This window comes from Oxyura jamaicensis, chromosome 2 (genome assembly GCF_011077185.1).
Source record: "Oxyura jamaicensis isolate SHBP4307 breed ruddy duck chromosome 2, BPBGC_Ojam_1.0, whole genome shotgun sequence".
NCBI lineage: Eukaryota > Metazoa > Chordata > Aves > Anseriformes > Anatidae > Oxyura > Oxyura jamaicensis.
Window position 1 is genome coordinate 56,554,622 of NC_048894.1, and position 20,510 is coordinate 56,575,131.

General features: G+C 35.4%; 1 protein-coding gene across 1 annotated transcript in view; it reads right to left on the reverse strand.

Annotated features, from left to right (window-relative positions):
* Positions 1-4,554, reverse strand: part of CNTNAP2 (contactin associated protein 2) — a 1,137,498-nt gene extending 1,132,944 nt beyond the window's left edge. Inside the window, exon 1 of the mRNA XM_035319470.1 lies at positions 3,728-4,554. Coding sequence (XP_035175361.1) covers positions 3,728-3,824 — 97 coding nt within the window. The 5' untranslated portion in view covers positions 3,825-4,554. The remainder of the gene's footprint in view (positions 1-3,727) is intronic.
* Between the last annotated feature and the right edge of the window lie 15,956 nt (positions 4,555-20,510).

Here is a 20,510-nt window from a genome sequence, read left to right on the forward strand (position 1 = left end):
CCCCCCCCAGAATCTAGAGTATAGATTCTCTACTCTAACTGTAAATATTTCAGGTCTCCTGAACTACTGCTGCTGTACAGTCCAGTGCTATACATTGCTCTTTCAAAAGAAACATTACACAATCTTTTAGTACTTTTCTCATTTACGCAAGCTATTAATTATTAAGCTCACTTACCCTTATCTATTAATAGACAAGGAAATTCTAGGTATAATGCATTCAAAGCTAAAAGATTTTTGCTTTTCCACAAATCTTAATGATCATTTTGCATCTCCATCATTTAGTTTCTACATCAGTTATTGTAAGACAGGGTTGAACTTCAACTTCAGCAGTTATATGGAACCTACTGCAAAAGCATTAATAATATCAGAACTATAGTTTTAGTAGTTCTATATTGATCAGTTCTGCATTACACTTAAAAAGACACAACCAAAACAACAACAAAAACAAAAACAAGAAAAAAAAAAAAGCCATTAAAGATTTTTTTTTTTTGAGTTGGTTTTATGAGAATCAGAGAACCCAGTGCTGAATTTCCTTTGCATGTTATTTAAGAACAGCATACCATTTAAAGTTATTCTATCCATAGTGTTATTCTTATCATTCCATCTTTAAGCCATGTAAAAGACTGTAAAACACTAAATTTGTATTTTCTATGTTACTTTTTATCTTGTGATGACCTCTCCTGGCTGAGCTGTTCATTAGCCTTGATTTCAGAAGTTAAGAATGATTTGATTCCTCTGTGCTTATTCCAAAAATAAAATAAAATAATAATAATAATTAAAAAAAAAAGAAAAGAAAAGAAAAGAAAAGAAAAGAAAATATTGCTGAAACATGAAAAATTATTTTAATAAAATGTACAATAAAGTCTATATGTAATATTGTATCGGTCTATGTTCTGTACTACAAAATGGAACTTCAACACCCACTTCATCTTGAGATAAAACTGAATGAGATTCAAAGCTTTCAAAATTATCATTTCTGAATCAGCATTACTGAGAGACATCATTTTAATGACAGTGATAGATTTACTGACATTGGAAAGTAAACAAATTTGAGATGAAATATATTAACATAAGTGATGTATGTTTCTATTCTTTTTGAAAACTATAGCTTTTTCTCTGTAAGCATAGACTGTAAGAAAATGAGTAGCAAGCTCATAAATAGAGATTAATAATTGACTGTATACCATGAATCTTGTATATGTTCTAAAAAATATTGTAAGTGCTTATTACTGTTAATTATGTCAAACTCAAAACATTAAGTAGTAATACAGGAGAAAATAAAAACTTGGTTGCAAATCACATGTACATCGAAGTTGCATTTCACACTATTTTTAAACCTTTCAGAAGTATTCCCAATGTGATGCTCAAAATCAACTGATGGCGAAAGAATAAAAAAAAGAAGCATAAGTTATGATAAAAAAACCTAAGTGCATTGTCTTCTCAAGGAAGGAGGTGAAAAAGAAATCACTAATGGCATTCACAATCAATTGCATGCAAAGTGTCAAACAAACCAAGAACATACAGAACAGTGATCTGTTTGTATATCAAAGTGTACAATAGAATAACTAGTTAAGTGGTGCACCAAAACACTGTGACGCAGCACATGAACTCCTACAGTGGTACCCTAGCATTTTTATATCCTTACAAAAATTCTAAGCATGTGCATACTCTTTTTTGTAATTATGAGATTGACGTACGCTTCTAGATAAATTTATATTTCCAGTAAATAAATCTAATTTAATTTCACTTTCAGAAATGAGTCAGAAATGAAATGTTATAGACTACATAAGTAGTGTACTGTATGTGGTTTTGGAAGGTGATTTGTTACGGATAAATCCTTGAATATATGGAAAAAATCTTAAAGATGGAAATGTATTTAAGTAAACTTTTAATCAATATTACATATAACCTCTATTCATGGAATTTCTGGTTATAGTAATGTTGCTGCTACCATTTGTTTCTCAGCAAACTTCTTTCAAAAGTTAACCTTTTTTTTTGTTGTTGTTGTTTTTGTTTTTGATTCAGTAAGCAGATAACATACTGTAGATCATTTTCAAGTTAAACTACAGCCGTTAGCTACTGAATGACAAGAAAAAAAAAAAAAATCTCAAAAACCTGTTAGGAAGAAAAAATACAGAGAAATTTATTTTCCAAGAACAGATTTCTGATAAGCTAAATTGTATTATATATATATATATATATATATTCCTGTTATGCAGAGCCTGAAACAGGTTTATAAAGAAATGATATTTAGAAGAAAAAGTAGATGGCTAGTCAAGACTAGGGTCAATATATCTCCTAAATGAAATGTAAATAAATAAATAAGAGAACATCCTGAGAGCAAGAAACAATGCAGGCAAGGCTATACATTTTCTATTGACATATAAATAATTATTTTAAATGTAGGTAAATCCTGAAGAAATAATACTATTTTATTTTTTTGTAGGTACCAGATGATAACAAATAGAAACAGACTGAGAAAGTGTAACAATGCTCCAGTTCACTAGTCATTGCATGCTAGTTCCCATTTCCAAGCAAACAAATAAATAAATAAACATAAAGAACCATATACATCACTATGCAGTATATACATTACATTCTGAGGCAATCCCATGCTTAGTCCCTAAAATAGCCCAGAATCATACATACACAGTTACAAAACATCCACATGTAACATCTCAGCACTTTTCTTTCCTCTACAAACAGTAGAGAAAGTCAACAGTATTTTCTATTTTTGATGGATCTATGAACATATAATACTTCATTTTAGTAAGCATTTCAAAACTACTTTACAAATGGCAAATGCTTTATATGGTCTGAAGAGAAACAACTAAATATTTAACACTGACATCTACCTGCAAATGCTTTGCTGGAAACTACAGTTCAGTGCAGTGTTAAAGGTTTGATCTACTACCCATTGAAATCAACGAGTTCACGGTCATTATTTACCCTGTTGGCAGAACTGGGTCCTGTATAAGTACTCTGCTTTATTCCAGTTTAAAGTTCATCAGTGAATAGGTGATCATTTTTCTACTACTTCTGCCTTCCTAGGAGGGCATTTGCTGATCTCCTCTAAAATACATTTACTCATTTTATTATGGGAAGCAAAACTTCACTCTCTGGAAAATCTGTCCTGACTCATTTTCTTGTTATCAACTTGTCATCATTCTTTCCTCTTCAAATGAGACAACATTTTCTCTTGTTGGTCCTTGATAAAACAGTTATGGAAACTGCCCTTCTCCTATTTACCCTCACAAAACTGTGGAAGCAAAGTATTTACAAATGCAAATTGCATACTTTCTGAGGAACATAGGGAAAACAAAAACAAAATCAAAAACCACACGCACACAAAAACCAACCAACCAACAAAAAAAAAAAAAGGCAAACTAACAAAAAAAAACAACCCCAAACTTTGAACAGCTTGTATATGATTCCTCTCCTCCTCTGGCTCCATTGCAGAACCAGGACTATACCATAAAACAGGTCTTTCAACTTTCCTCACCAGCTACCATTAAAACCATCAACAGATCAACGGTAAGAAAGATCAGATGAGAACATTGAGAACAGTATCAAACCTCAGTGCACACATACACAAGCAAATACACAGAAAATCCAACACAAGATTCATCACCAAATAAAAAATTATCACCCTCCCAGAGTTATGGGAATTCCCCCTGGCTTGTTGCAGTGGTGAAATTGTGCATGCTTCTTAGAAAAGGGTACTTACGAGATGCAGGCAGAGCAGTCCTGGCTCTGCAGCTAATGCTGCTGAAAATCCAGAGGAAGAGAGCTGCCCTGCAGCCAGATCGGGTAACCACAACCATCGTTCACTTCCTGGTTCCCTGTACTCCAAATGCCAGCCGCAGACCTGCTGTTCTCCACTTTGGCCCCTACTCTCTCTCCCCTTCTTTTTCTCGGAGGAGTTGGCAAGGAGGTAAAGGGGGCAGGGCTTTACCTTGGGGTAGAAGCCAACCGCCCTCTTCGTCTGCTGTCTCTGGGTTTGCAGCAGTAGAATAAGTCGCTGTACTTTTCTTTCTCTTATTTTTCTTTTTTTTTGTTTGGTGTCCGCCTCACAACAGAGAAAAAAAAAAAAAAAAAAAAAAAAAGCCACGAAGTATCAAATAACAAGGTTTGTAGGAGAAGAAAAAAAGCAATTCCTCCAAAGATGTGAGGGGGTAGGAGGATGGGGTGGGAGGGGGGGGGGGATGGGGAGGTAAAGGGAGATGGAGATGAAAGGAAGGGAGAAAGGAGTAACGAGCTATTGGTGCTGCTAATGCTGCTGTTGATGCTTCCACTGCAGCTGAGCCCTTCTTCCTGCACAGAGCAGCGCTGCTGAGAGAAGCTCGCAATAACCTCCCAGCTCAGATATATATACACAGTGTACACGCACACACAGCCGGGGAGCCAAACACACACACAGGAACAGGGAAAGGGGAGTGGGAGAGAGAGAGGCAGAGACACTCCCGCAGCATAGAAGCAGGCTCAGAGCCTCTCTCCTCATGCATTCATCATCTTCCAGCAGGAGGAAACGCTGTCACCAGAAGCAGCAGACTCCCCCCGCCAACACGGAAAAAAAAGAAAAAAAGAAAAAAAGAAAAAAAGAAAAAAAAAAAAGAAGCAGAAGGGAAAATCCTATCCGTAGCGCTGCCCTCCCCTTCCCTCCGCTTCCTCCAGCTCCTCCCTCTTCCTCTGCGCCCCTCCGGCCTTCAGGACTCTCCTCGTCCTCTGCCGCCGGGTTCAGAGCCGGAGCCCGGGGAGGGCGGCGGGGGCCGAGGCTGAGCCTCGGGGAGGCCGCTCCAGGGCCTCTGTCCGCGGTGCTGAAGCTGGGCGCTGGCGGGAGCACCCTGCCCCTCTCCCCGGGGCCTCCTGCTGCCTCCCTCCCCGCACCCCGAGGTGGCAGCGGTTCCCTGAGCTCCAGCCTTCCGGGATCGGAGCCAGGCCGGCAGCAGGCAAGTCCTCCGGGCGGTCCTAGTTGTGGGGGGCCGAGCACCATCCCGCCGCCTGCAGAGAGATGGGGCTGGAGGAGCCGCTGATGCAGATGTTTGTTTTTTTTTTTTCAGTAATTAATTCTCACTCTGAGAATGAGCCAAGAAGCAAGCTGCATTAAAGTATCGTTATGGTTTTCACCTACCAGACGTGACTGAGCCAACCTGGCCATATCCTAGCTTTATGGTTTACGGGTTTTACCAGTCTGACTTCTCTTTTTCATCCCTCCACATCCCTCCTGCCATTGCCCTCGAACAGACTGAACTAAAAGTTATTGCTCACCAGATACAATAGAATAATGAGGGTGGGGAGTTATTCGTGGGTTATTTATTCTACAATCAATGAGGCAAAGAAAAATGAAAACAATTATTTCTCAGGTGTTATATAGAGAAGACTGAGAAATGAAGAGGCATAATTTCTTTATAGGTGCCCCAAAGCAGGCATAAATTATTTTCAGTGACTAATACACATGCTGTTAACAAGTATCTGTTGTTATTTAGAGAATATGATGAAGTGGTGAAGATTGTTTATAAGATGAGATTTTTCAGAAGGGCCTTGGGATATTAGGATCCTCAATCCTATTGCCTTTCAGAGGGAGTACACTGTGTATCTTTTAGGTCACTTTGAAAACTCATCCACACATAATATGTGATATCCCAGGAGAGCTGTGGCCTAGAGGTTTAAGGCACAGGGCAGAGCTTAAGTGCCAGTCCAGGGGAAAAGTGGTTCTGTAATCTTGTCCAACTGCTGTTACATTTCCTCCTTGACCCTTTCCTTCTCTTATCCACATCATTATGGAGTGTTAATATACTCCTATTTTGAATGCTTTCAGAGAAATAATGACAATATATATATTGCAAATATTGAATGAGAAAGTTCACTATTAAATTAAACATTATTATATTTACCTTTGTTTTTGAAAGAATGAATATTCTTGTAGAGATTTTGTTACCTCTTTTCTGCTTCAGCCTGAGCCTTCAGCCTTGCCCTTCCCATTCCTTATATTCACAGACACATGTTGATATTTAGGATAGCTAAGTTACAGTGGAATTAACTAATAACCAACTATCAATCAGTGCCAATGAACTAGTTCAAACTTACTTCCTTTCACGTCTTTCTTTTCAGCACCTTCTATTCCCATCCTGTTCTATAACCCACAATTTTCCAAATTTATAAACCTACATTTTTTGTTCTTTAGCTACATCAGAAATAGTGGTGCTTATACACCATCAGATTCAATGCATTCATGGAAAATATATCATGGAATAAATATATCATGGGAAAAATAAAAACTTCTGACTATAACATGCAAACAAATCATACCACTTTCATCCTAAGATCCTTGAGCCTTTACAATATTCATTGGCCTTATTCACCTGACTAAGTAACAAAGAACTCCTCTGAGTAAAGTTTTAAAAACTCAGTTGATCATTTTGCAAGCTAAATTCATATTTTTCAAATTGTTTTCAACAAGAACACAAAATAAAGTATTTATTTATTTGTTTGTTTGTTAGTTTGTTTTTGTATTTGCACATCACCCATTTATGAAGTCCTCCAATGGACAAAAATTTGACTTGAATTGAATTGTTCAGACTTTACACTTCTTTAGCATACATTAATTTGGTGTTTCAAAACCTTTCTCAAGCTGTTCACAAGTAGGAACATGTTTAAAAAAATCTTATAAAGGCTGAGACAAGTAATTCAAAACAGGAAGATTCAGCAGATTGATTGATGAATATCTCAATAGTGGTGATAGTCAAAAGTTTCCTTGTGGTTTGAGACAGAAAAAATGGCACAGATTATTGCATTTTTCCCAACCTCAGAATAGGATCAGTCCTTAAGAACTACACAAAATATTTAACCTATGTAGCAAAAGCAATGAGTTTTGCAAGAGTAATGCAATTATTTTTAATATAACCACAACTGGGACCTGCAAAATGATTATCTTTGAAAGATTCTGTCACCAAATATATATATATATATATGTATGTATCCTTACAAAGATCTTCTGGCATTTTTAGGAGTATAAAATAAGCTAAACATCATACACATACTTTTTTTTTTTTTTTTTTTTTTTTTCTTCTCCCCCCGGAGGATTTTTTGAAATATATGATTCAACAAATCCAAGCTGAATATATTAACCTTTGAAATGAAAACATGGTCAAATTGTGTTAGGGCACAATATGAAGTTATTAGATACTTCTCTCTTCTACTCTTCCTTCTAACCTTTCCTTTCCAGACTGTAAATGTGAGAATGTTTCTAAGCAGTCATTGAGATAATCCTGTGGCCTAGCCTGGGCACTGGCAAGATTTAACACCCATGTTCTGCAGAAGACAAGTTCCTGCAACTTGGGAACCTGTACAATATAGGTTATGAAAATTTCCCAGAAGACTGATACAGACATGCCAGCCAAGACTTGCTAAGGAGGGGCTCCCAGAAAAGACATCCGCACAAGAAAATTAATCTTATTTATTTATTTATTTATTTATTTATTTATTTTTCAAATCAACATTCCCATGTTCACAGAAATCAGGGGAGATATCTCACTCTACAGATGAAAACTTCCTGGCAATTTGTAAGACACTAAAGTGTTAAAAGACTCCAGTTTTTGAAGATGTACCCAAATTTTATTGAGCTTAATGAAAATTATGCACACATATTGATGAATAAATAGATCATTCTGAATTTACTATGGCTGCCAAATATTGTCTGCTAAGTGGATTTCATTCTGGACAGAGCTATATTTACAGTATGTGAATGTCAAGAAGAAAAACACAATGTCAGAGAGCAAGAAAGAATAATTAAGGATTTCAAACTTGGGTGAGAATCAATAGCATCCAATAAAATGATCAGCTGGGGCCACAGAAGAAAAAGCTTCAATATGAAAAAGAAAATCTCTGAACTGAAACTTCTGAATTAATTTTAGAAAGTAAAAGCTATGTTTATTTATTCCTAAAAATCACCATTTAAACAAATTTTTCCTTCTATGTTTTTGGTTTCCAAGAATCTCTTGAAAGTCAGAACTCTAAAATCTATCTATAATGATATTTCCATCCAAGTCTCTAGGTTGGTAAATACGAAGACTTCACACAGGAAAGAAAAATATTTCAAGTTGTGACCAAACAAGACTTTATGATTATATTTATAGAACTAAAAACCCTATAATGGGCATTTCTATTACTGAGGGAATTATTTTATTTATTAATAATGTGTTTGTATACTGGGAGTGGCTAGAAACATGGATCTTCCTCTAAGTGAGAAGTATGGTACATGAATGACACCTGCCTGTGAGAATTTCTAAAGACCTGAAGACAATATTTATTTTCTAGCAGTTTAATGAAATAAAGTCTTTCTTGACCTTCCTAATATAGCTAAAAATGAAGATGAGGATATATTAGCAGAAACTCTTTAGCTAGAAGAATTAGCTACTAGCTTCATGAAGCTAAAAATAATTTGAAGGGAATTCATTTTGAAACGACCACCACAGTTTTGTTGTTGTAGTTTAATTAAAGCAAACAAGCAAATTAAAACAAAACAAAACAAAACAAAAAAAAAAAAAGGAGAGGAAATTTAAATATAGGTAATCATAACAAAATACTATTGTATTTCTTCTTTACATGTTTTATAAATTTTTAAAAGGTATGTTAAACTCTCAAAATATGTAATATGCCAATATTGAAAATACCCCAGACTCTCATTTATGCTTCAAGAGAATCTGAGGGTGCTCAGAACTTTTCAGCTTCAAACCACATCTCCTGTAGTCTAAACATTCTCAAGACAACGTCTACCTTTAGAAATTCATTTGGTGATATCTTGGTCTACATCAATCTATATTACATAATGAAAAATTTTGACAACCAATTAAAAATAAATAAATAAATAAATAAAAAGCCTGTCATGTATCTCAGACATATACTAGACTGGAATTTGAAGTGTCAACCCATAAGACAGGTTTTATAGAGAAATGTATCTAAAAGTACACTGTAAATTGTCATTTAAAAATCTACATTGAAATAATCTTTCATTAGTATAGCTTAAAATATACTTCAGAGGCAATACATGAATGCACAGGAGAAGATCTCTGTAGAAAAAAAAAAAAAAAAAAGTGCACACAAACCGAGTTTGAATAATATCAAAAACTATTGCAATTATATTGGAAATATTTCTAATCACTGTTAAAGGAGAAATTGAAAGCAGTCTGTTTGTTTTTGTTTTTGTTTTGTTTTGTTTTGTTTTGTTTTTTCCTGCTGTTTGTTGGTAAAATAAATAAATAAATAAATAAATAAATAAATAAATAAATAAATCCTTTCACTAATGCATAGTCTGCAAGGTAAATGTCAGAGAAGAGTCTATCAGGTCTTCTTATGCTGTCATTTTTGTTTGGAGGAGGATTCCACATGACTTGAAGACTTTTGCAGGAAAAGTACGCAGCTGAAAGCAGTAAATACTTCCACAGCAAAGTAATATTAGGTATTGATGTATTTTAACCAATATTTTAATGTAAATTAACAGCAGGAAACAAGGAAAAAAGATGGCATAATCTGACAAGCTTGCTTTCTGTAAATTGACAGTGATCTACAGTCCATATCTTGGGAATTTCTTTGGTAAAGGTTTCAGGAATAATACACAACTTGTACCTCTAAACTACCATTTTACTTTAAATAATTTGTGGCACCAAGGATATAGCTTCATTACCTACTCAAAAGATATTTAACAGATTGGAAGAGGTTAGCAGAGTAATGCAGTAAAGTTACTGAAGCATTTAAGTAAATATAAAGCATTGAGTAAATATATATTTGCTTCCCTATTATACTGCCTGCATCATTCAGTCTCAATTACCCCACTAATAAACCATAGTTATCTTCAGCTCCTATTACATATGGCATATGGATACATGATAATAAAAGTACTTTAAAATACTACCATTTACTCTATCTTATAATGTTAGGAGTATCCAGAGTCCTCTTGAACCATGTTATAAATTCTTTCATACAGTTGATTGTGGTAAGGTACTTTGTGTTACAGTAAAATTTGAAGCTCCAGTAATTCTCCATTATTACTCCAGGACTGACTTTTATTAATGGTCTACAGTGCACCTAGTACAGAGCAGGGCATCAATAATGACTGGAGATTCTGCACATTGCTTTAATATGATTACACTTAGAAGATAAATACATACCGTTTTGCCTGTCTGCACATTGGCCTGTCAGATAATTTCCTATTCAGCTCCTATATTTCTATTTCACCCCCCTTTATTCTGGGCTTCTGATTTCTGACAAATACAGACTTTAAATGCAGACTTAATGGTGACATTAAGAACACCAACTATATAAAGACTAGCAACCTGGCAACATTTTTAAAACTGAAAGTATTAGATGAGCTTTATGCTAATTTCAGGAAATCACTGGACATGGCTATGCAAGCAGAATAACTGTTGGGTCTTTGGGGGAGTTTCTGAGCTGCCCATGACCTCCAGCAAAGCCTCTCAGTCCAAACAGATCAGATCTGCCTAAAGCTCACAATGAAGCTATTGTATCACAGGCCTTGAATAATATCCCCATTTACCAGTTGGAGGTTTTCATTACAGCCACTAGCCCTCCTACTTCTTTAAACTGAAAAAACAGACAGTATAAGTTTTTGGTGAACTGAGCAGAATGAGAGTTCACTGATGTGGTGTTCTGAAAATCCACAATTTAATTCATGGTCATATTGATATAAGTTCTTTGATGTAGCAGTTATATCCTGAAAAAAAAAAAAGAAAAAAAAAAAAAAAAAAAAAAAAAAAAAAAAAAAAAAAAAAAAAAAGGTAACTTACCCATTCTTTGTCCAGAGTAGTTGCCACTGCAGTCATCCTGATGATCTCTTAGGGAAAATGGTCAGCGGGCTGTAGCAACATATAATGAAATCATACATGTACATACATCATACACACACACAAATATTCTGAGCACAAATGATTGCTCAGAGAGTCTAGGTAGCCATTTTGAAAGCAGTGATGAATCAGAGAGTGAAATTACTTCTTTTCATAGAACTAGGAAAAAAAAATGATTAGTAGTAACAACAGAATAAAGTCAAAGTACAAACTTCTGCATGGTGCATGGCTGCATCATCATTATTATTATTATTATTACTATTATTATTTTGCTGTTCTTCCTTCTTCATTGACATACCAAAAGCAAATGAGTAGTCTTGATAAGAGACAAACAATGCGAAAGAAATCTCTGATATATGAATGCTGAATCTGTCACCAACTTTAATGACATAAAACTTCTTATTAAATTTGATAGTGTAGAGGCCTTTCATAAAGATCATTTCAGCTTAATTTGTAATGACTTTAACATTTCTAGATTTTAATACTTACATTGCAAAACAGCTTACTTTTACTGACCAGTGTTAGGAAACATCTAATCAAAGATGTGATCTGAAATTCTTTTCTGCAATTCTAAACTATTGAAATAGTTTAATGCAATGAACCTGCTACACAGCTGTAGGAGAGGTACAGCTAGACGGTTAGTATACGCTAGATATTTAGAGAGAGAACAGTAAATCTCTTTGTGATGACTTTTTTTTGCAACAGCCACAATGAACTATGAATTTGTCATCCATCTTTTGGGGAAAAAAAAAAAAAAAAAAGACAAAAAAAAAGTACATTTTCCATTATTTTCCATTTCCTCTAGCTGGAGATCAGAAAGCTTGTTAACTGAGGAAAGAATGGTTTATTTAAAATTCACAAAGTGATCCGAAATGAAAGACTGCAGAAAAGTGAATGAGCCCATGGAAAGGTTCCCCCATTTACACGTCAGAGTCTTCAGTACCAGCTCAACATATGGTTCTATTATCCCCCAAAGAACAGGATATATATGTACATTTATCACACACTCAGACAAACTAATGTATAATGTTCTGTATGCATTTAATGTCATGTACATATAAGGTAAAATGCAAATATATGCTACAATATGACATGCTTATTAGAATACATAATGGATAATCTTCAACCATAGAAAAACAAGACTGAGGATGTCCATCCAACTCATATCAGTTACCTAGATTTATCTTCCAAGATAAAGTCCCTTTTCTGCTCAAGCAGAATTCCTTTTCCCAATATTTATAAAACACAGGATGACTTGGAGACAATTCTGTGATGTATGGCCAGATAAAATCACTTGTCTTTCAGAACCTTTACATTTTTTTGTTGTTGTTGTTTTGTTTTGTTTTTACTAAAATACATGAAAATAAAATATATATGTATTTGGTAAAAGACTGATAATTCTGAATCTTATCTCATTTTTTTTAAGTTGTAAATTGCAAAGCAGTAGAATTAGGGCATACAGAAGCCCTACTATTATAATATATAAGTTTTTATCTGTAATTGCATTGGCAGTAAGAAGTGTTTAGACTATTATATGTTACCTACTGGAATGTGGCATGTAATGAATGAACAATAATTTACTCTCCATAGAATCCAAAGATTTCAAATTATCAAACAAATATTTAATTAAGCTTCCCAATGAGGTAAATAAATATTATATCTATGTATAGAACAAGCACAAAAATCTGGGCATGGTGTCCAAAGTCACCAATATTCCAAATGTTGCAAACAAGATCCACTGACTCTGAGATCAAAATCTAGTTCTTAAATCCAGATGGAAAAATCAGGGAAAGATCTGCCTCTTGCCCTGTAGTTACCCTATCAGGGCAAGTGAACTGAAAGTGCTGGTCTAGTACCTTGATGAAGATGGCAGACAGTATGAAGGAATATAAATGAGAAAGTCAGTTTAAATGAGAAACTCAGAAAAACCTAAGTAACAAGTATTTTAAAGGGAGTCAAAGGAACATGAAGACTGAAACTAACATGTTAATGCCTTTCTACTACTCATGAAGAAAACAGGATAGTTATAGGTGAACTAGATGAAACTACTAGTAGAAATGTTCATAATTTTCAGAGTACACACATTTTTGTTGGGCATCATTCACAAGTGATACACTGCTATCTCATAGATCTTTCTGCATTTCTTAGAAGAGTTGAGTGCAGAGGGGTATTTAATAGCACCATTTGTCACTTTTGAACAGTGAACAGTATCCCAGTCAAAAACCTTGGAATATGTTGAAGTCTATATGGGTCTATTCATTTGTGTCCAGGCAAAAGAAAGACAAAGAACAGGCTATTTTATTTCCACTTTTAGAAGACCTTGAATCTCTCTGGTAAATGTTGAGAACTGAAAAGAATGCAATCTCTTTAAGAAACAAAAAGAATGCAATCTAATTATAAGAGCTGCTGTGATAAAAGCACTGAGTCCTACTGTGTTTCCAACTTCATGATGAAGTAAGGCTTCATTGTTCTACCCACAGACATGCCTGCCAATGTGGGAGAATTTTAGATGAAAATGAAAGACTGAAAGACTATTCTCTACTCACCCATCTTACAGCAGCTAGTGATTTAGTTGCTTGCCACTTCTACCCCTAGGGAAGACCACTTTTATAATAGAGTTTTAATATATGTCAATACTATTTTGAAAAGTGTCCTCTAGAGAGGCTGTAAATACAGCATACAGCATAACCTGCTTGCTAGGTGCTTTCCATCCATATGGCTGCTTCTCCATTAGCATGTGGAGTGCCTGCTCGCAAGTTTTCTCAGTCACAATTCTCTCAAAGTAGCTATCTGCAAAGCTGGCGGGTCTGATGATGCAGATGGTTTCAGAAGAACCTATAGCTTTTATAGACCCAGTCATAGGTTATTTTGACATTTCAGATTGAAAAATACGTTCTTCACAGAAAAAGTGCATCTCTTGTTCATTACTCTTAGCCTGATATAAGTTGACCTTGCCTTCATTTCAAACTGATATTGTAATATCAGTTCTACTGCTCAGCAAAGCATCTTTCTCCCTCACAAATTAGGTAAGGATTCACCTGAATATAGACATCTAACTGAGCTTGTCATGTTAGCCTCTCTTTACAGTTGACAGAGAGCTAGTTAGCAACGTCCATGTCATCTGGGATAAGATTCGTGTTACCCTAAACTAGGTAAACTTGCATATGATTAGATGTGTCAAGCACCACAGAAGTGCCTATTTCTCTCCATTAACTACAAGGGGAACCTTGAGCACCTAACACAGCTGTAAACAGATAAACCAGAATGAGTTGAAGCCTTACTTAGAGTGGAGATTCTGCTATCCCTCCATGGAGTCTGCTTCAGCCCTGTGTCTACGCATAGACTATGCTGGCTCACGCATACTGAAGACATTAGAACAACACATTGGGAATTGTGGAACTGCTGTACAAGATGCTTTAAGTGCCTTTTTCTTGCAAGCATGGTCTTGATTTGAAATTTAGTATTTAACCACAAGCTTAAACTTGTGTAGTTTAAGCAAGAATCATAGAATCATACCATAGAATAGCTTGGGTTGGAAAGGACCTTAAAGATCATCTAGTTACAACCCCCCCCCCCCCGCGATGGGGGGGGGGGCCACCCACTAGATCAGGTTCGCCAAGGCCCTGTCCAGCCTGGCCTTGAACACCTCCAGGGATGGGGCATCCACAGCTTCTCCTGGCAACCTGTTCCAGTGCCTCACTACCCTTATAGTGAAGAATTTCCTCCTAATGTCTAGTCTAAATCTATCCTCTTTTAGTTTAAGACCATCCCCCCTTGTCCTGTCATTATCTACCTGAGTAAAGAGTCCTTCTCCATCTTTTTTATAAGCCCCCTTTAAGTACTGAAGAGCTTCTGTGAAGTCTCCCCCAAGCCTTCTCTTCTCCAGGCTTAATAGCCCCATCTCTCTCAGCCTTTTTTTGTAGAAGAGGTGCTCCAGTCCTGTGATCATCTTCATGGCCCTCCTCTAGACTTGCTCTAAGAGGTCCTGGGGGCCCTAAACCTGGATGCAGTATTCCAGGTGGGGCCTCACAAGGGCAGAGAAGAGGGGGACAATCACCTCACTCCCCCTGCTGGCCACTCCTCTGTTAATGCAGCCCAGGATGCAGTTGGCCTTCTGGGCTGCAAGCACACACTGCTGATTCATGTCAAGCCTTTTGTTCACCAAACCCCCCAAGTCTTTCCCTGCAGGGCTGCTCTTAATGAGTTCTTTTCCCAGTCTGTACTTCTGTCTGGGACTGCCCTGACCCAGGTGCAACACCTTGCACTTGGACTTGTTGAACCTCATGAGGTTCACATGGGCGCACTTCTCTAGCCCAGAAGTGACATCCAGAAATGACAGCAATTATAATAATACAAAAGTAACAGAAAGAATATAACAATCTAAAGGTGGGAGGCAATTGTACTTTTGTTTGTTTGTTTGTTTGTTTGTTTTTCCATCCAGATCTTAGATCTCTCTCTCTCTCTTTTTTTTTTTTTTTTTTTTTTTTTAATAAAAAGTCTGGGGTTTCTTTTTAAGTCTAAATCACAGTGATTGGCAATTATCAATTAAAATTTAACAGTGTAAGTGTCAGTGAAGTACAGTGGTTCTGTTTAAATCAATGCAAATGTTACATGGACCATAGCATTCATATAGTCATGTTGATACAGCAAGGTCCCATCCACACCAGAGGATTTTTCAAAGGACTAATAGCTTGCAAACAATCCAAATTAGAACAAAATAAACAAACAAAAAAAGGCAAAACAAAAACATCACTTAAAAAAAAAAATAAAAATGAAGGGAATTCTTGGTGCTCTGACACCAAGTTTGTGAGAAAAAAAACTGATTTTACTGTCTATTTTGTTCCTGAATTTAAAATAAAAGCAAATTCCTTTGTTTCTGCCTCTTTTTTTTTCAGAAACATGGATTTTGTACTATGCTAATCTATGTACCAGGCTACTCAACTCTTTGTCTCCAAGAGGTCTTCCAGCATTTTAATTTACTTTAGAGACTGTCAATTCTCCAAGTAAAACATAAAAGAACTGTAGATACTGGATCGTTGGCTCTGAGTCATGCCTGAACAACAGGAAATACAGCATTTTCTTTCCTAACTAGATCAAAAAGTAAACTGACAGTTGCAGATCAGAACAATTTACTTTTTTCCCCTCCATGGATGCACAGTAACCCTTTCCTTTCATTTCTGACAACAGGATACATGTACTCAATCACTCCTTCCTCTCCAACTTTAATTGGTATTCTCCTCTTGGATAAAATCATATATATGCACAATAGTACTGCTCGTGGCATTTCCAAATTAATTTTAGGGCTATGAGAGGTCTTTGTTTCATATTTTCTGTTATAGAAAAATAAAATCACTGTTTCTCACTTCTGCGGAGTCCATGCTTGCTGTATAGAGAGATAGAGCATTTGTATCTTTATTATTATTATTATTATTTATTGTCAATGGCCAAATCTCACCAGCTTCATGGTGAGCTAGACTGAATCTATGATCCTGTAGAGTTTTTATTCATCTGCATATATCTGACTGACCTGTTTTCTGCTAACATTGGGTAAAAGATTCAATGATGACCATACACTAACTCTGCTTTCCGGTCTCCATTCTGATTCTTGTCGCCAAATATTTTCTAAACAGTAGAAAAAAGAGCAAACTAAAGAAACAGGAAATAATCTCTGGCAAATTGTGTTTAACACTGGTTCATATATGATTAAAATGTATGATGTCCAACATTTACGTATCTGTTGATCATTAGGAGACTACCAAAATGGAGGAGGTTGGCTCTGGAGAAATCAGTCATTGTAATAGAAAACATTGGTCTTTATGTTCCTGAAATATTTAAGGAACTACTGACTCCTTTATAAACCTGTTAAATCAAACAACACATATACCACAAAATCCAAATCCCAAAATCCCAAATTTTGGACCCTTTTGTTACATACATGTCCTGACGTGTTATGACGTGTTAGGCATTGGAATAGGCTGCCCAGGGAAGTGGTTGAGTCACCATCCCTGGAAGTCTTTAAAAGACGTTTAGATGTAGAGCTTAGTGATATGGTTTAGTAGAGGACTTGTTAGTGTTTGGTCAGAGGTTGGACTAGGTGATCTTGGAGGTCTCTTTCAACCAGATGACTCTGATTCTGTGATTCTGTTACATAACCCCCCCACACAATAAAATATTAAATGTTCATTCAAAATATTTATCTATAAAACTTTTAGTTATGATATAGAAGAAGTAGCATCAGTGCCAAACAAAGAATAAATTGAGTAAAACTAACTGAAATAAACAAAGAAGTGAGGGTAAGCATGAAATTGGTTAGGCTTACTGAAACAGATTTATTTATTTGTCACTGACTGCAGAAGAAGAAGCTCAGATTTAGGGGTAGATAATGTTTTTCTTTTACAAACTGTGTAATGGAAACTTTCCCTTCATCTTGCATAGCCTTCACGTAGACCTTTCACACTTTTCATTTGGATAGAGTCTAGGACAGTTTCTTTGGACAAGGAAACAGCCTGTTTATTTCCCTAAACACAGTCAGAGATTAAGGGTTGGAAGGGTGGGAGATGACAAGTCCATGTCCTGGCTTCCAGCAAAGTTATTTGGGTCATATTGGAGGGAGTAAAATGCATCATAGCATTTTGAGACAATCTTTTCCCTAGATAGTACCTGACTTGTCTGATCTAGAACCTAACACCACCAAAAGTCAGCCTGTTGTCCTAGTCTCTTAGTGGCAGTCTCTGAGCCCTAAATTCCTAATAAGATTGTACAATGTGCTCAAAAAGGCAGATGAGCTGGATAAATCAAAAGTCTTACAAAATAACTTCATGGATGTGCCTCTTACTTTCACTGACAAAACCTTACACAGTTCCAGAGTCACAATAGCAAGAAAGTAACTGGGTTTACTGATGATGTAAAAATCCTGTCAGACCATATCTAAGAGAAACATTTCTTAATTGAAATCAGAGACAAGAAGAGGATTCCCGATCCTTCAAATTTAACCCCTTGTGATTTCAGGAATTACACCTTAAACATTTTCAAGTTTTTCCATTTTTTCTCTCCCATTTTACCCCCACCCTCATTGCCCTCCCTTTTGAAAGATTGTCCTGGAATCAGAATACTTTAAAAGACAAAAGCCTTATTTTAATTTCCACCCAAAAAGTATTTATGATTGGCTTATATCTATTTGTTTTTGTGACAACATTGCTCCTTATCTCGAAATGCTTCTTTACTCTCAATTACAAAATAAGGCAAAATGTTGACCATTCAAAAGCATAGTCAAAAGTTTTGGAAAGAAAAATTTAAAAAGGCTTCAATAATTCATTTATTTATAAAATAGTCCCCCCCTTCAAACATATAATGGAAAAAATATTATTTTGTTGTTGTTGTTGTTGTTACTGTACTTTTTAACTATAAAAATATCAAATACAAGATGCACACTTGCAGAAATGTGCAAGTACTCTTGTACAGAAAGCACTTCTCATCCTTCTATAAATTAAGATAAGCTGGTTTAACTAGTGACAGATCTTACTCATTTTAATCAAAAACGTCACTTTATTTTGTGTAAAATATCATGTTACTATCATGCTTAGAGGGTGATATTTGAGTGGGATATTTCACATGTGAACTACAAGCTTCCAGTTCAGCAAAGTTCTGACATATGTATGTGTTTTCTTATAGTTTTGGGGCAACTTTGTCAGGATATACAACCTACATTTCTGTGACTTCTGCATTTCTATGACTATTCAAATTAATTTTAAAGGAAGCCTTGTATTAGCACACAATGAAAACAGCAGGATCAGAATTATGGGAGCCATACATCTGTATTTTTAAGGTGTCAGAGAGAAAAAACTTCATGTAGGATTTAGGTTTCCTTCTCCTAAAGGTTTATAAGTCCATGCAGGTAACATAAAGTTTGAAGCAAGGAGAAATTAAACCTCTGAGTCCTTGTCCCCTTGTCACTAGTGACATTAACCCCCCCCCCCCCCCCCAGACACACAAACACCAACACCAAAAAACAACTTTAATGACATTGTTTTAATAGATTAAATAGATTAGGTGTTATATTACATCAGCTTTTCAATACTAAAGATTTCACCAAATGAAAACAGAAGAAACCCAGGAAGTGAAGAAGTTGGACTGGATTACACAATGGATGGGAAAGATATAAACAGTTTTCCTTCTCTCAAATGTTAAATAAGTACTTGTTTCCCCCTAATATACTGGTCACCAAAACCAAGTAAGCACTAAATGAAGAAATATATATATATATATATATATGTGCTAGGAAGATGCTGCATCTTTCAGACACCAGTGAAATTTTCCAATGCAAATCTGTTGTCATAGCCTAACAAAAGAGCTGATTAGACAACAAGTACATGTTATATACTAACAATACTGTCTGTACAAAATGACTGAGAAGATCAAATATCTTCCTGTTTTGGACAGAATTACACCATAATGCCAAAATTAACTATGTCCATTATCTTGAAATATGCTCACATGAAAAATAATGTTATAAATGTTTTGTTTTATGTAACTACAACAACAATAACAAATTTAGCTTAGTGAACGATTAGAAAATTAAAATGATGGTTTCCACAACACACATACTTCTGCTATAGCCATTCTTAATTATATAAGCATTTCTTGTCATAAAAGAGAAAAATTATGAATAAAATACTTCTAGAACAGGATGTTGGTAAATTCTGGTGACTTTTTATTATTATTATTAGTATTATTTTGATTACTATTGCAATTCTACTGCTCTCAGTGAAGATTCCCTCAAATAATACAAGTAAGAGAAGACTCATACGTTACTGTATTTTTACTGTCTATAATTTTTTTAAATCATGTACATATATTTTGATAGTTTGCTTTCTGGTGGTCAGATATATTGTTAAACTTTATTACAATGAAATGATAAAGTTCTACATATATACCTCTAAGATATTTGTAAGAGATACCTGTAAGCCTGTGTTTTGAAATCAACATTGAAAATTTTCCTTTTGTCCACTTCTCCCCTTCTTTGCATACCAAACATTGCTAGATACTCAATGCACTAGTTATATTTTTCTTATTTCAAAAGTAAAATCACTGAGACAGAAAAAATATCCAGAAAGGTACTCAGAACACTGTGCATAACGTTAATGGAACAATGACAATGAACAACAAATCTGAATTGCTTTATAGTCCAGAGTAATCAATGCAAGAGTGCTGGAAAGAATTTTTTTTCATTCTACATTAATAGTATTCATGTGGTAGCAGATTTTTTCACCCAGTCCTATGTGCCTTGCATAGCACCTTCAGCAACACTGCTGACTTTGGTTAGACCTTGGAGATGGTTGTGGCTTTAAATAAGAGTATTGTCAGCTGATCTCAATCCAGGAATATGACTTTCCATTAGAGCTGGTTAATTTTCTTCTTACCAAAAATCATAGATTGCATTATTGAGGACTTTGGTTGTAAAAGTAATACAATAAAAGTACACTGCTAATGAAATTCTTAGATCTTCAAATTAGATTCTTGCATTCGTTGTCACTACTTCAACACACAATAGCAATGAGAGCTTTTCAGTCAGGATGAGAACTCATTGCTGCATCAAAGAAGGTACATAATATTGCAGCACTGTAGAATAAAATGTTTGACATGCTCTCTACT